General features: G+C 49.2%; 1 protein-coding gene across 1 annotated transcript in view; it reads right to left on the reverse strand.

Moving 5' to 3' along the window:
• Window positions 1-12,014: 12,014 nt before the first annotated feature.
• The window catches only part of PRKCH (protein kinase C eta), a 231,865-nt gene continuing 230,311 nt past the window's right edge, over window positions 12,015-13,568 (reverse strand). The window contains exon 14 of the mRNA XM_004597630.4: window positions 12,015-13,010. Within this exon, the coding sequence (XP_004597687.2) occupies window positions 12,864-13,010 (147 nt within the window). The 3' untranslated portion in view covers window positions 12,015-12,863. The remainder of the gene's footprint in view (window positions 13,011-13,568) is intronic.

Below are 13,568 nucleotides of genomic sequence, written 5' to 3' on the forward strand. Positions count from 1 at the left end.
CCCAGAAGTGGGATAGCTGGCTCATATGGCAGATTAGTTTTCAGTTCTCCTAGCATTCTCCGTACTGACTTACAAAACATTTTACAAAGAAACAGAAGAAGACCTTAAAAGGTAGAGAAACTTGGGCCTGGCGCAATAGTGTAGTGGTTAAGGTCCTTGCCTTGCAGGCCTGCGATCCCATATGGTCGTTGGTTTTAATCCTGGTGGTCCCACTTCCTATCCAGCTCCCTGCTTGTGGCCTGGGAAAGCAATCGAGGACAGCTCAAAGCCTGGGGAGGGCCTTGGGACCCTGCACCTGCGTGGGAGAATCCAGAAGAAGCTCCTGGTTCCTGGCTTTTGATCGCCACAACTCTGGCCATTGTGGCCACTTAGGGAGTAAACCAGTAGATAGAAGATATTTCTCTGTTTCTCCTTCTCTCTGCAAATCTGACTTTTCAATAAAAATAAATACATCTTTTAAAAAAAAGTCAGAGAGTTACAGGGAGAGACCAGAGATGGAGAGACAGAGACAGGGACAGAGAGTTCTTCCATCTGCTGGTTCACTCCCCAGATGGCTGCAACAGCCACGGCTGGCCCAGGCTGCTCAGGATCCAAGTGCTTCTTCTGGGTGAGCCACTTGGGTGCAGGAACCCAAGACCTGGACCATCTTCTGCTGCTTTGCCGGGCTATAAGCAGGGAGTTAGATCAGAGGTAGAGTAGCCACAATGCCACCTGACACCTACATGGAATGTTGGTCTCCCAGGTGATGTTTCACCTGCTATGCCACAAAGCCAGCCTCCTAACTCTGCATTTTCCACAGTTTACCATATACAAGGGTAATTCCAAAAAAAATTTGTGTGGAAACAGAGAATGACTGACAAGCTTATTTGCTGCAGAAGAATTTTGAAATCCGTGTGTGGCTTTCCATGGAGTTTTGGAATATCTGTCTTAGTACCTCGGTGTTGTCTTGCCCTGTTGAAATTGCAGACCTTGCTTAACCCTCTGCCTCCCAGCCTTTTAACAGGCCTGTTTCCTCACAGCTTGATCCCAAACTTCCTTTCTCTTTCCACTGTCACATTTGTTACCTGTAAGAACAGCCATTTCTCAATAACGCCTCCGGTCTGCTCTCTCTTCACTCTGATTGTCAGGCAGCTGGGAGTGGAGAGCCGGGCCAGCCCTGCTGGTTACCTAATCAGTAGCCTCTCCTTCCTTCCCTGGCTCCATCTCGGGTCCTTGTCCTGGCCCTCCCGGGGAGAATTAAGCCCTCTCCATCCATAGAGGGCTGCAGCCACAGGTTCTCTGTGCTGACTATGCAATGAAGCTGCTTGGGGAGCTTTACAAATCTCGCTATCCCAGCAGAGCAGCTCCAGGCCCCCCTCTGGAACCTCCGATGGCACCCATTTATCTTCAAAAGTGACTGGTGTTAGGCACAGTGCGTAATACCAAATGGGCCAATGCCTAAGGCCATAATTCAGGAACGTTCTCTGTCTCCAGAGCTCCTTGTCCGCACCTGCCTCAAGGCAAGATAATGTGCGGGCAGGGCTGCCTTCCCTCCTCATGCTGTCCTCTCTGCAGTTGATATTGCCATGATTAACTAACCCCATTCACAGACAAGGAAACTGAAGTTCACAGACGTTTCAACATCCAGCCACCTCCTTGCAGTGACAATCGCCAGCGCAGCTGAGCCACAGGAATCCAGTGTTGGCTAACTCCAAAGACCATCATTTAGTTGTTAACTCCAGGGATGTACTGGTAGCCCATCTGGCTTCCCTACCCCCAAATACTTGCCCATTTCCGGTGTGTAATTATCCCCCAACAAAAGCAATTCTATCCTACCACAGTGAGCTCTCTAAGCTCTAACATCGGTAGAGATGTGTTCAGTGTCTTGAGGGCTGGTGGGGCCAGCCCCGGTGAACCCTTGGTGGAGACGGGAACACATGTTCGAATGCACCTTCTTCTGACAGGTCTTCCCGGAACGGACCTCACACCGAGCTCTGCATGGGTAGGTAGGTGCAGGGTCCCAAGGCTTTGGGCGGGTCTTGGCTGCTTTCCTAGGCCACAAGCAAGTGGCTGGGTGGAAAGTGGAGCAGCTGGGTTACAAACCAGTGCCCATATAGGATCCCAGCAGATGCAAGGCAAGAACTTTAGCCATGAGGCTACCGTGCCGGGTCCCAGCATCTACTGGTTCATTCTCCAAATGACTGCAATGGCCAGAGCTAGGCCAGTCTGAAGCCAGGAGCCAGGAGCTTCCTCCAGGTCTCCTGCATAGATGTAGGGGCCTAAGGGCTTAAGCCATCCTCCGCTGTTGTTCCAGGCCAGAAGCAAGGAGCTGGATTGGAAGTGGAACAGCCAGGACTCAAACTGGCAACCACAAGAGTTGCTGGCGCTGCTTTATATAGCAGGAACAGAAATAATCTCAGAAGGACTAAAAACAGTAAGAAAAAACTAAACCAATAGGTATTTCCTGTTCATCAAAATGTCCTTCAGTTGCCGCCTGGGGCCTGTGCTCATGTTAATCACCCAGGAACCGAGGCCATTGAGCCCAGCCATTGTCTCTCACAAGGGCCATTTTGTCCCTTCAGGAAAGTCACCAGCACTTAAAGAGCTCCATTTGGAGGCATGCCCCACCATTCAGCTCTTAATGCCATGGTTGGGACTAACCGCATGGCTTTCCCACCTCTGAGCAGCTCTTGCCATGTGCCCAGGAGATGGAGGACTGGTTGTAACTGGAGAGCTCTATACGTGGCCACAATGGCTTTGCATGTATGACTCATCTCCAGCTAGAACGTCTGTCACTCTGCGATGATGTGGAAATGATTGCCACTCAGCAGAGCCTCTACTTGGGAGTGTGACTTTGTGTCTTTTCCTGGGCTAAGCGTGCCATACACTGGCAGCTCTCAGTCAGTCCCACTACTGTGTGGGGGAACCATCAATGCTCTCGCGTGGCTAAGCCATAGGTTAGGTGCAGAAAATACATTTTCCATTTCATGGGTTCGAGCGGCATGTGCTCCATCCGTTGAGTCCAGAAGCATCTACAGTTGAGAGGTTCTGAGGCCATCCTGCTTCTCCTAAGAGGCCAGCCCTAATGAGGCATCTGTGGTTAATGCCTTTTGCTCTTGTCCATTTTGCTTTCCCTTGAACAAACATGTCTGAGCTCTCTGTCTCTCCAGGGTGCAATTCTCAGGTATGGTCTAGCCCCAGCATCCCTCCACGGGGCTTCCCGGTCCCCTAGCCAGGGACAGCACACGTGTAACTCCAGAGCCATCTATATTGGTGTTGGCTTCCATGGCACCCCACTGTGACCCACAGAGCCACCTCCAAGCTCCAGGATGGTGGCAAGTGTCACTGCCTTGCTGTCTTGTGTCCTCATCACTTGAAAAAAGTTTCGATAAATCCTAACTCCTGTTGGCTTAGTAAAGGGTAGCTTAGTAGATGGGTGCTTCAAAACTTTCTGGAAATGTAGAAATACAAGATGAATGTATTTTGCTGCCCGGAATGGCTAGTTGTTCCAAAGTAATGATGAAATCTTTGAGCATCAAGATAAACTCACCCTTTAATTCCATCTTCCCACGAACTTTCCGGAGTTCTTCTAGTCCTCATATACAGCATTTACTCTCTTTACTTCTGCCTAACTTCCCCCTCATTCTGTCCATTCCTGCTGCCTTTATGTCAACCTGATAGAATTAGCCTTCTCAGACCCAAGCATAGAACTGTCAGAGTATATCACCATTGTTCATATTTGACACCCAGTTCTGATTTTATTATTCAACAACACATGCTGCTTAAGCTCCTGTGACATGCCAGGCACCATCAGCTTTTTTCTTTAGCACTCATATAGGATGCCACTGCTTGCAAGTGGAGGATTAGCTTGTTATGCCACTGGGCTAGTTCCCTTATTATTATTATTTTTTATTTATTCATATATATTTTTAAGATTTATTTATTTGTATTGAAAAGTCAGACTCACAGAGAGAAGAAGACACAAAGAAAGATTTTCTCTCCCCTGGTTCACTCGCCAAGTGGCTGCAACGGCCAGAGCTGAGTCAATCCGGAGCCAGGAGCCAGGATCTCTTCCAGGTCTCCCACTTGGTACAGATTCCCAAGACGTTGGGCTATCTTGACTGCTTTCCCAGGCCACAAGCAGGGAGCTGGATGGGAAGTGGAGCAACTGGAATATGAACCAGCACCCATATGGGATGCCAATGAATACAATGTGAGGCCTTTAGCCACTAGGCTGTTGTGTCAGGCCCATATTTTTTTAAACAATGATTTATTTATTTTTATCTACATGAAAAGCAGAGTGACAGAGAACGCAAGAGATCATCCATCTGCCGATTCACTTCCATAAGTAGTTGCAAAAACAAGGACCAGGCAGTAGCCAGGGGTCTGGCATTCCATTCAAGGTTGTCCATTTGGGGAACTGTGATCCAAGCACTTAAGCCACATCCTCTCCTGCCTCCCAGGATGAGTTTTGGAGAAACTGGATCAGAATCAGAGTAGTTGGGACTTGAGCTGGCACTGCAATATGGGATGTGGGCGTGCCAAGTGGTGTCTTTGCTCACTGCGCCACAACACTCAACCCATAAACGCCATTTTGAAGAAGACAGGCCACTTAGGCAGCCTTGACCTTTGAGTTCCTTTGGATCAATCCAACAGTTCTAGATTAGAATTTAAGTTCCAGGAATGCAACAGTTGATGAGTGTTCCCCTTCTCAGTCTAGTTTTCCAAGCAACCAACCAAAGTATGACTGGGCTTATAGTAGGTATTAATTCTATAAATGTTAGTTTGGCGAGTGAGTGAACATATAAGCTCTTTTGTTCCTCTACATCAGAATCTCCTGAGAGGACAAGTGTGAACTGAAAACAAGGCAGCATGTGTTCCCATGGTTTCATTTTTGTGTTTACATTGAAAGTTTGCCATCTCCAACAAGATTAAAGAAAGCCCTGATAGTTTGTTTATCTAAGAGGAGCAGACATTACCCAAAGTTTGCAGAACCACTATTCCAGATTGATAGCAGTCTGTCAATTACTACACTTCTGGTACCATTGTTTCATGAATCCATATGGACCACAAGGAAGAGTCACGTATGTTGCAGCAGCTGTTATGCAAAGTCTATTACCCTGGTAGATCCCTTGCCTGGTAACCATGTTGCAGGCTCATCTCCAAGCCTTGTCCTTCCTAAGCACCTGCACACTCTAATGCCCATCACCACTCACAGTGCTCTAAAGACACCGCCTCTGTCATTCTGTCCTCAGCTCGCCTGCATTCACCTGGATGCTCTATAGCATCTCTTCATCCAGCTTGGCTATCATCCATGCTAACTGTGAGCCCGAGAGTCTTTCTGAGACAACGAAGAGCAGAACTGAAGCATCCCACCATCTTTTTCCTTCTCAAAGGCTCTCTTTTCAGTTTTAGAACTTCGCATGCTGATCTTCATCTTAGAGAGCTGCTTCTTTTCCATGGAGGAACAAGCATGAGAAACGGGAAAGGCTACCGGATGTGAGATATTAGTGAATGTGTGGTGATGGAGACAAGCGAGCTGTGTGCGCCTGTAGAGCAGAGGACAGTGTACCAGTGTGTGCAGTGGCACAGAAATGAACAGCAAGGAAATGTGGAGGAGGGAGGGATGGCGTCTGAGAGAGGGTAGCTAAGGCTGGTGTCCACACACAGAAGCTGATGGGCCACGGCCCCCTGCTCCTTTTGAGTCATCTGAATAGAAGGCTGAGAGAACTTGAGAGGTCATCTGGGTTATTTCGGGCACTGTCAGGTTAAACGATTACTGCATGGTGCCTGATTTCAAATTTGAAATGACTCCAAAGAAGATTCCTATCTCATCCTCCACAACCCACTTGAATGTTCAGCCACACTCAATGCCCACACAATCTCCCTTTGTCTGGCCTAAATACTCCCAGTTGGGGTCCAAGCCCTTAGAAGAATGAGGCCTGTGTGGGGTGAGGGCCGCCTGGGTGGTGTGAGACAGGCAACCCTGGGTGCTCTGAAGGGCTGCCGCACAGGGATGGGGGCTATGGTTCAGTCTCTGTAAGAAAGCACAGACATATGGGGATTCAGGTTTGGCTAGAAACCTTCCCAGAAAGATTATTTATTTAGGGAAGAGAGAGCTCGTAGCCACTGCTTCATTCCTGGAGTGCCTTCAGTGGCTGGGGCTGGGGCAGACCAGGGCTGAGAGCCAGCAACCCAATCCATGTTTCCTACATAACATGCATGGCGGAGACCCAACGACTCACCTGCTCTACACTGACTCTCAGGGCCTCAGTTAGCAGGAAGCTCAACAAAGAGACAGAGCTGGGTTTAAACACAAACACTGATAGGAGCTATGGGCATCTCAACCAGCAGCTCAACAGCTGGGCCAAACACCTGCCCTGCCAGTATCTGTGTCCAGAACACAGAGGCCCTTGGTTCTCCCATTGGCTTCCATTCTTAGGCATGCCAGGACTCTCTGAACTTCTTCAATGCCTGTCCGTTTCTTCTTTTTCCGAACTCACCTCCAGCATGCTGAGTGTCCCGAGAATGGGATGTAGCTCTGGTGCCATCTGGTCCAAAGTGTGAATTTAGTGTACATGAAGGGTTTAAAATGTTCATGTGCAGTCGAGGATGGCCCAAAACCAGGACCCTGCACCCACTTGGGAGACCCGGAGGAGGCTCCTGGCTCCTGGCTCCTGATCGACTCAGCTCCGGCTATTGCAGCTAGAGGCTCTTTCTCTGTGTCTCTCCTTCTCTCTATAGATATGTCTTTCCAATAAAAACAAATACATCTTTTAAAAGATAGTAATAAAACATTCATGGCAAACTAGAATTAAAAATGAGATTATTTGGGGGCAAATTTTTTTTGAGAAACATCACTTAGGAAAATCGTGGGCGATTCTCAGCCTCCCCTTTTTTTAGGGCAAGCGCAAGCTTCCAGCATACAACAGGGCAGGATGGACTCAAAACACTGCAGAAGTTGTATGAAGGTCTTGTGAGAAAGGTCTGTAGCTTCAGTCCCTTCAACTTGTACCTGAGGAGACAGGGAGCAGAAGGCAGAAGATGGATATTCACTCATTTACTGGTGGACAGCGTAAGGAATAGTCCCACGGGCTCCGTGGAATAGCAGGCAATCACGTTAGCTCACAGGGGTTGAGCATCTGCCTGTGTTCCCATGATAACCACCATTCATCCTTGCAGGACTAACATTAGGCAGCCAGGTGCTGTCGTCACTTTCACTTCAAGATCAGGGACTGACTGCCTGTCCTAAGGAACGCGTGGGGAGTGTGCATTCATCACACAGCTTTGCATCAGCCTCAAGCCAGCACCACCTTGCCCCCCAGGACTGTGGTTCCCTGGGTTTGCAGCTGCTTCCCTTGACAGTCTACAATGCGATAATAACAGCTGACCCAGAGTCATTTCCAGAATTCAGAAATATACAGGAGATGAGTACAGGCATAAAGAATTCTATATTACAGCATGCATAAAAATGAAAAAAAAACTCAAGGTAGGTGTTGCAATGTAGTAGGTTGGCCTATTGACATCCCATGTTGGAATGCCAACTGGGTCCTGGCTGTTCCAATTCTGATCTATCTCTCTGCAACCTTAGAATAATAATTATTAGAGGCTGGGAGGGTTTGGGTGAGGAACTAGAGAGGGAGGTTGCACACCACGTGCCAAATCAGATATTTTGCATCATACCCCGTTAAAATGTGTAAATACATGTGGCACATGGGATTAAACTGTCACCTGCAAATATCTGAGTGCTAGTTGGATTCAGGACGCTCCAGCTGCCTTCTAAAGCACCTGGGACAGCAATGAAAGATGTCCCAAGGGCCCTGCCCCCATCTGGGAGTTCCAGATGGAGTTCTAGGCTCTTGGCTTTCACCTGGCCCAGACCTGGCTATTGCAACATCTCCCTCTCTGTGTCACTCTGTCTTTAAAATAAATAAGTAAATCTTAAAAAAAATGTACGGGTAGCATCCAATACGGGTGCTGGTTTGTGTCCTGGCTACTCCACTTTCAATCAAACTCTCTACTATTGACTTGAGAAAAACAGTAGAAGATAGCTCACGTGTTTAGGCCCCTGCTACCTACAGGGCAGATTCTAAAGAAGCTCCCAGCTTCTGTGGTTTTCGTCTGGCCCAGCTCTGGCTGTTGCAGTCATCTGGGGAGTGAACTGGTAGAGTGGACATACCTCCCTATGTTATTTTTAACTCTTTCAATTAAGTATTTTTTTCTTTTTAGTATACAAATATTACATGCTAATGAAAACTTTACAATAAGAAACACACAAGGAAGGTGACCACCATTTTTGAGCTTTCCCAGAACCTCCTCACGTAAGATTAATACGCAAAGCAGGCCGTCTTGCCATCTTGAATACTTGCTGCATCACAGTGTTCAGCTCTGAAAACCAATGGGGGAAGGAACGGAAATAGAGCTCTCTGATGACAGAGGAGAGTAAAGAGTAAGGAAGCGGGCAGTGACGGAGGTTGGAGGGAAGGGCGGGCAGGGGCAGGGAAAGCCAAGGGTGGCAGCTTCTGGTCCAACACAGGAAGCAAGGGAGACTACAAAGCTGTTTATGCTCTGGCTGGGTCCCTGCCAATGCCTCGGTTCAGAGGATCAAACGTGTGGGGCTCATTTCCATTGCAAATGTCCAGAGTGGGGCTGCGTGGTGTCCTCAAAGGGTGGGAAATGACAGACCTCATGTACTGCTGAGTCAGGGACCACTGCATTGGGCTGTCTGGTCCTTTCAAGTCAGCACTGCCCCATGAACTGACCAGGATGGCTCAGCCGGGGAACACAGAAGACAGAATGCCTTTTGGGGCTGGCCTGTGCTAAGGTCAAAGCACATGACCAACGGGCTGGTTTCTCTTTTTCTTGTTTTTTTCTTTTTTTTTTTTTTTGCTACCAAGTGAGCATCAACTGTGTAGCTGAAAGGCAGTTACTCCTGTTGCTGTTGCAATGGCCAGCAAGAGTGGGTGGCAAAGGAGTACACCCAAGGAGTGGGGAGGAAAAGACTGGAAACTCCACCAAGGCTCAGAGGTTCCCCCAGGGGTTCAGCTGGGGTGCAGAGGACTCAGCATGACCTAGACTACTTCCTCTTGCTCAGAGGCTTAAGCCCCAATTGCATCAGCTGGGCCTGCCCTGGTTCCTTTATACAGGGTTAGCAGCTCCAGGCCCTTGGTCTGCCCATCACACCATTTCACTGCCGATAAAGTTCTGTGAGCAGGTGACTCATTGTCCTGCCTGCCCCACTTATCTTGCTGCTAACCCCAGTTATACACTCTTGGTCTCAGAACTCCACCAAGATGGGGAAAAAAAAAAATAAAGCTGCTTTTTATAGAAGAGCCTAACTAAACTGAGTGACAACTAGAGACCCCAAGAGTGAAATGGCCTTCTGCCTTGTGTGAATTTGCATGGACTGTTTCATTGCCCCGGGCCTGTTTTGCCACCCATATGATAAAGATGACAGCATTCACCTGGTACACTGAGAAGGCAGTCCAGTGGAAGACTCTGGGATCAGGTTGCACACACATTACCATGCTCAATGAGTGCTAGACATTCTTATTAAGTGAAAATGTCTTCGGCAATCAAGGGACAATCTACTTGTCAAAGCAAATGCTTGGGAGCTAATTCCCCTTCCAGATACTGGAGACCCCATATCTGATCGAGGCAACAGTGTGGGATGTGCTGGAAAGTAGGGGACAAAGCAGAATGGGAAGGAAACAAGGCCTGAGAAGGAAATGTCTCAAAACTCTATCTAAGAGGCAAGATGGTCCCGAGGGAGCCAAGGGTCACAGTGGGGCCTCATTTCGACCTAGGCCTTGCCCCAAAGCCCAGAGTCCAGTGGCCTGGCAGACTCAGAACCTGCCGACTAGACAACTCACTACCAGCTGGCTGCCAGCCTGCACCAGGAAGTGGGAGGGAGGGCCTTGTGACCCTCAGGAGCAGATGGAAAACTAGGCTCAGGAGAACTAGGGAGAGGCAAGACACTTAGTGCTGCTTAAGTACACAGCACATCCTCTCTCTCCTCACACATAAAAGAGGGATGAGGAAATCAGAAACTCCATCCTTGCAAAGTCGGTAGCAGCTGGTGGATAGTCTGACAGGTCTAGAATAACCATGGGAGAATGGACACCAGCTAAACTGGGGAACCAGGTAGCAGGTATGAGGATAGATTGGGAAAACAGTGGTGATTGGTGACAGACTCATAAACATGAACCCTGAACATAGCCTTCAATGCAGAAGCTGGAGACCATGGGGCCCAGTCTCCTAGACCGTCTCCCTTGGTTTCACTGAGTTGAAGAAGAGGTATGTCAAGGCTCTATTCATCGAACTCAAAAGGTTATTTGCTTCTCCAAGATATAACTTGATGGCCAGTGTTGTCTCAGGGGCCTTCACTTATGAGAATTCCAGGTCTGGGGCAGAAAATAACTACCACCTGTATGTCTGCCCCCGCCTCTCCCCTAGGCAGACTGGAGCCCCTTGGTTACCCTACACATTCCCTGAAGAGAGCAGCCTTGCTGACCAACCAGGAACTTGGACACGAGCTCAACGTGTAAGCAGATCAGATAGCCACAGTGACTCCAACCAACCCCTTATCTGCGGGCTGGAGGCCAGCATGCAGCTGTCCTGCCCTTTGTCCCCCTTATACCTGACACCCTTCCTTGTAGCCTCTTTAAAATCGGGAGCACTGTCGTTTAGCCGGATGGTCACTCTTGAGACTTGAAAGCTGGCGACCTCCTCACCTATAGATTAAACTCCTACTTTCTTTTATCCTCAAACCTCGTCCTTGGTTTTTTGATTTTGGCAACGGAAATGAGGACTAAGCTTTTGGGAACAAACCCAGAGAAGGATTAGGATCCTTGGCATGGCTGTGATGCTGAATTTTGTAAACAACTTGGGGCAAACCACTCCCAAGTAAGAAGTAAATCAATCTCACAGAACCAAGGGAGACTAGAACTGCTACGCTGCCACGAAGGCCAAAGAGATTCCCCGGAAAATCCCAAAGTCAGAGGCGATCCCTCCCTCTCCGAGAGGCAAACCTGTTGGATCAGAACTGAAAAGATTCAGACTCCAGATCTGGATTCACTCCTGGTCAGGACTGCATCCCGTGGGAAACCAACCAACTCAGCCTCTCCGAGCCTTTCTTTTCTTCTCATTTGCAAGATGCACCTGAGGCTTCATACTTTCCATGGTGGAAATCGTGGCAGAAACTGTCAGCCTTACACCGCTGTCACTGTCACAATTACTCCATGAAATTACATAGGCAAGAACGCAGGTGTACTGCCAAGTGTCAAATAAATATAAAGGAGGCTCCTAGCTACTCTTTGGCAGGCAAGAGTGAGCCCTGGATGGCAACTGCCAAAACCAGCCAGATGCTGCTCAGTGTCTGCTTAATGGGGCACCCCACTTGGGGCACGGGGAAGCCACACAACACTCCCAGGGGAGGACCTGGGGCAACACACATCTCCTCTCTTCCCCGTCCCCAGCTCTGACCACTTTACCAGTTACACTTTCCAGATGGCCAAGTTATAAACACAGGAGGCCATTGAACTTGCACTCTGGGAAGGAGAAATAAATACTCTGTCTCGCCATGACACGTGGAGGGTTAGTCTGCTCCAACAGTGCCTAGCAGTCATAATCCTGATTCAGAAGAGAAGCAGCGGCCAGGAGAGAGCCACTTCCAAGTTGAGGACACACGCAGGAAGCAGATGTCAACCTCTCAGGCATCTGCTTTTAGCCAAGGGTTCCATCCCTTGCGCCCAAAGGTTTCCTATGGAAGAGAAACTCCTCCTCATTGTTGGGGGTGGAGGGACAAAGCTTGCTAGACCAACAATTTCTTTTTGTTACAAAATGTATTTATTTTCAGCCAGATAAAATTTTCCAACTGCACGTATTATAAGGTCTGCCTTTAATGTAGGCCCACAGTTTACAAGACCTGTTTCTAATTATTACAGTGTATATCAAATGTCTCTGTCTCTTAAAACATAACTTAAATAAATGGCTAACATGTAAGTTGTCAGTCTGGCTGTGGACGTGAGCGGTGAGTTCCAAGTATTTGGAACCTGGTCAGACACTCCAGGTAAACAGCAGGCGCAAACCCACCAGCTCACCTATGGAGATCGCCACTGCGGCAGTGATCCTTCTGTGAAAACTGAGTGATGTGGGGAGGGGGCGGGGGACAGAGAGGACAGGGCATTGCACAGAATGCAAATGCCATTCAGGTAAATTCATGGAACGCTGAGCGCAAGAAAGCTGCACAAATGCCAAACCATGGTTCACGTGATGGCGGTCTGTGGCACCTGTTTGTTGGATGCTCAATAAATATCAATCAATGCACTGGGAGTTGGGGTCTGAGAGTAATGTCATGGCAGTCACCTTGGAGCCCAGGGGTGGGTGTTGAGCTGTGGGTTTTAGGGAGCCCGTCTTCTGATGCTTCAGAGAAGACCATTCTATTTGGAAAACCATGCACAGCCTCAGACATGCCTTGGAAATCTTGACAGGCATGGAGAAACTTGAAGACAGCAGGCAGTAGGGTCTTGGCTGGAAGAAGAACACGGAGTGGTCCACGAACATCTTGATTTGTCTCTCTGAAGTCAAAAGCCTGATGGGCAGAGAATGCCTAGGATCCAGTGGATCTCTCTCTGCCACCTGTTAGCTCCCCAAGCCCTGAAGAGGCACCGAACCGCATAGGCTGAGCAGTGTCCACTGTCACAGATCTCATCATGGTAGCACCCTGGTTCCGTCTGCACTTGAACGAGTGGCTCTCTTGAAGCTCTGCATGCTAGAGTCCTCCACTTGCTCCTGGATGGACGGACGGACAGACGGCGAGGTGGCTGCTTCTAAGGCCGATGCTGCTGAAGCTCCCTCCCAGCGGGCTCTCACTCTCCGTGGAGCTAGGGCTGCAGCTCTGGAGACATGTAGGAAAAGTTTCTGAACTCATCCTGGTTGATCATAGGCAGGTGCGCCTCATCCATGGGCGTTAGAACAGGCTCTTCCTTGATGAAGTCAGGGTCGAAGTTACTGACATCTTCTCGGGATTTCTGTGAGGGACAAGAAACAAGGGTCAGCATGGGGTCCCTGTCCGCACGGGACTTGGTCCCTTGCAGCAGCCGGCTGATGGCTGGCTCGGGGGCAGCTCTTGAGCCATGCACATTGGGAGTCAGCAGGGCCTTGGGGCGAGTCCACAGCCTTCAGTCCTCTGACAGCAACTACAAGTCCCCAAGCCCACGGAAGTGTCGCTGGGCAGGCTGGCCTTTCTACATAAGGCATTCATCTGGCCATGCGCACCAGCTGATACATGCAGGCTTATGCTCTGCTTCCCATCGGGCCTCGTGGAGAGACACGCAGGCTCATGTTTGTCAACAAAGAGTGAGAAGGGTCCTGAGTCCCTACTTCCCGTCCCCTTGGTGGCACCCAGTTCCATACATGCAGAGCTGCTCTCATCTCTTTGGATGTTGAGCCTAGGGGGCACTCTCATGTCCCTCAGCACTCAGGTGTACCGAGCTCTCCTGCGTCAGCTACACAGTCAGGGCTGTAGGATCCACCTCTGAACACAAGGCTTTCCCCAGGGTCCAACCCCAGAGGAGCTGGCAGGGGAG

Source organism: Ochotona princeps, chromosome 26 (assembly GCF_030435755.1).
Source record: "Ochotona princeps isolate mOchPri1 chromosome 26, mOchPri1.hap1, whole genome shotgun sequence".
Lineage (NCBI taxonomy): Eukaryota > Metazoa > Chordata > Mammalia > Lagomorpha > Ochotonidae > Ochotona > Ochotona princeps.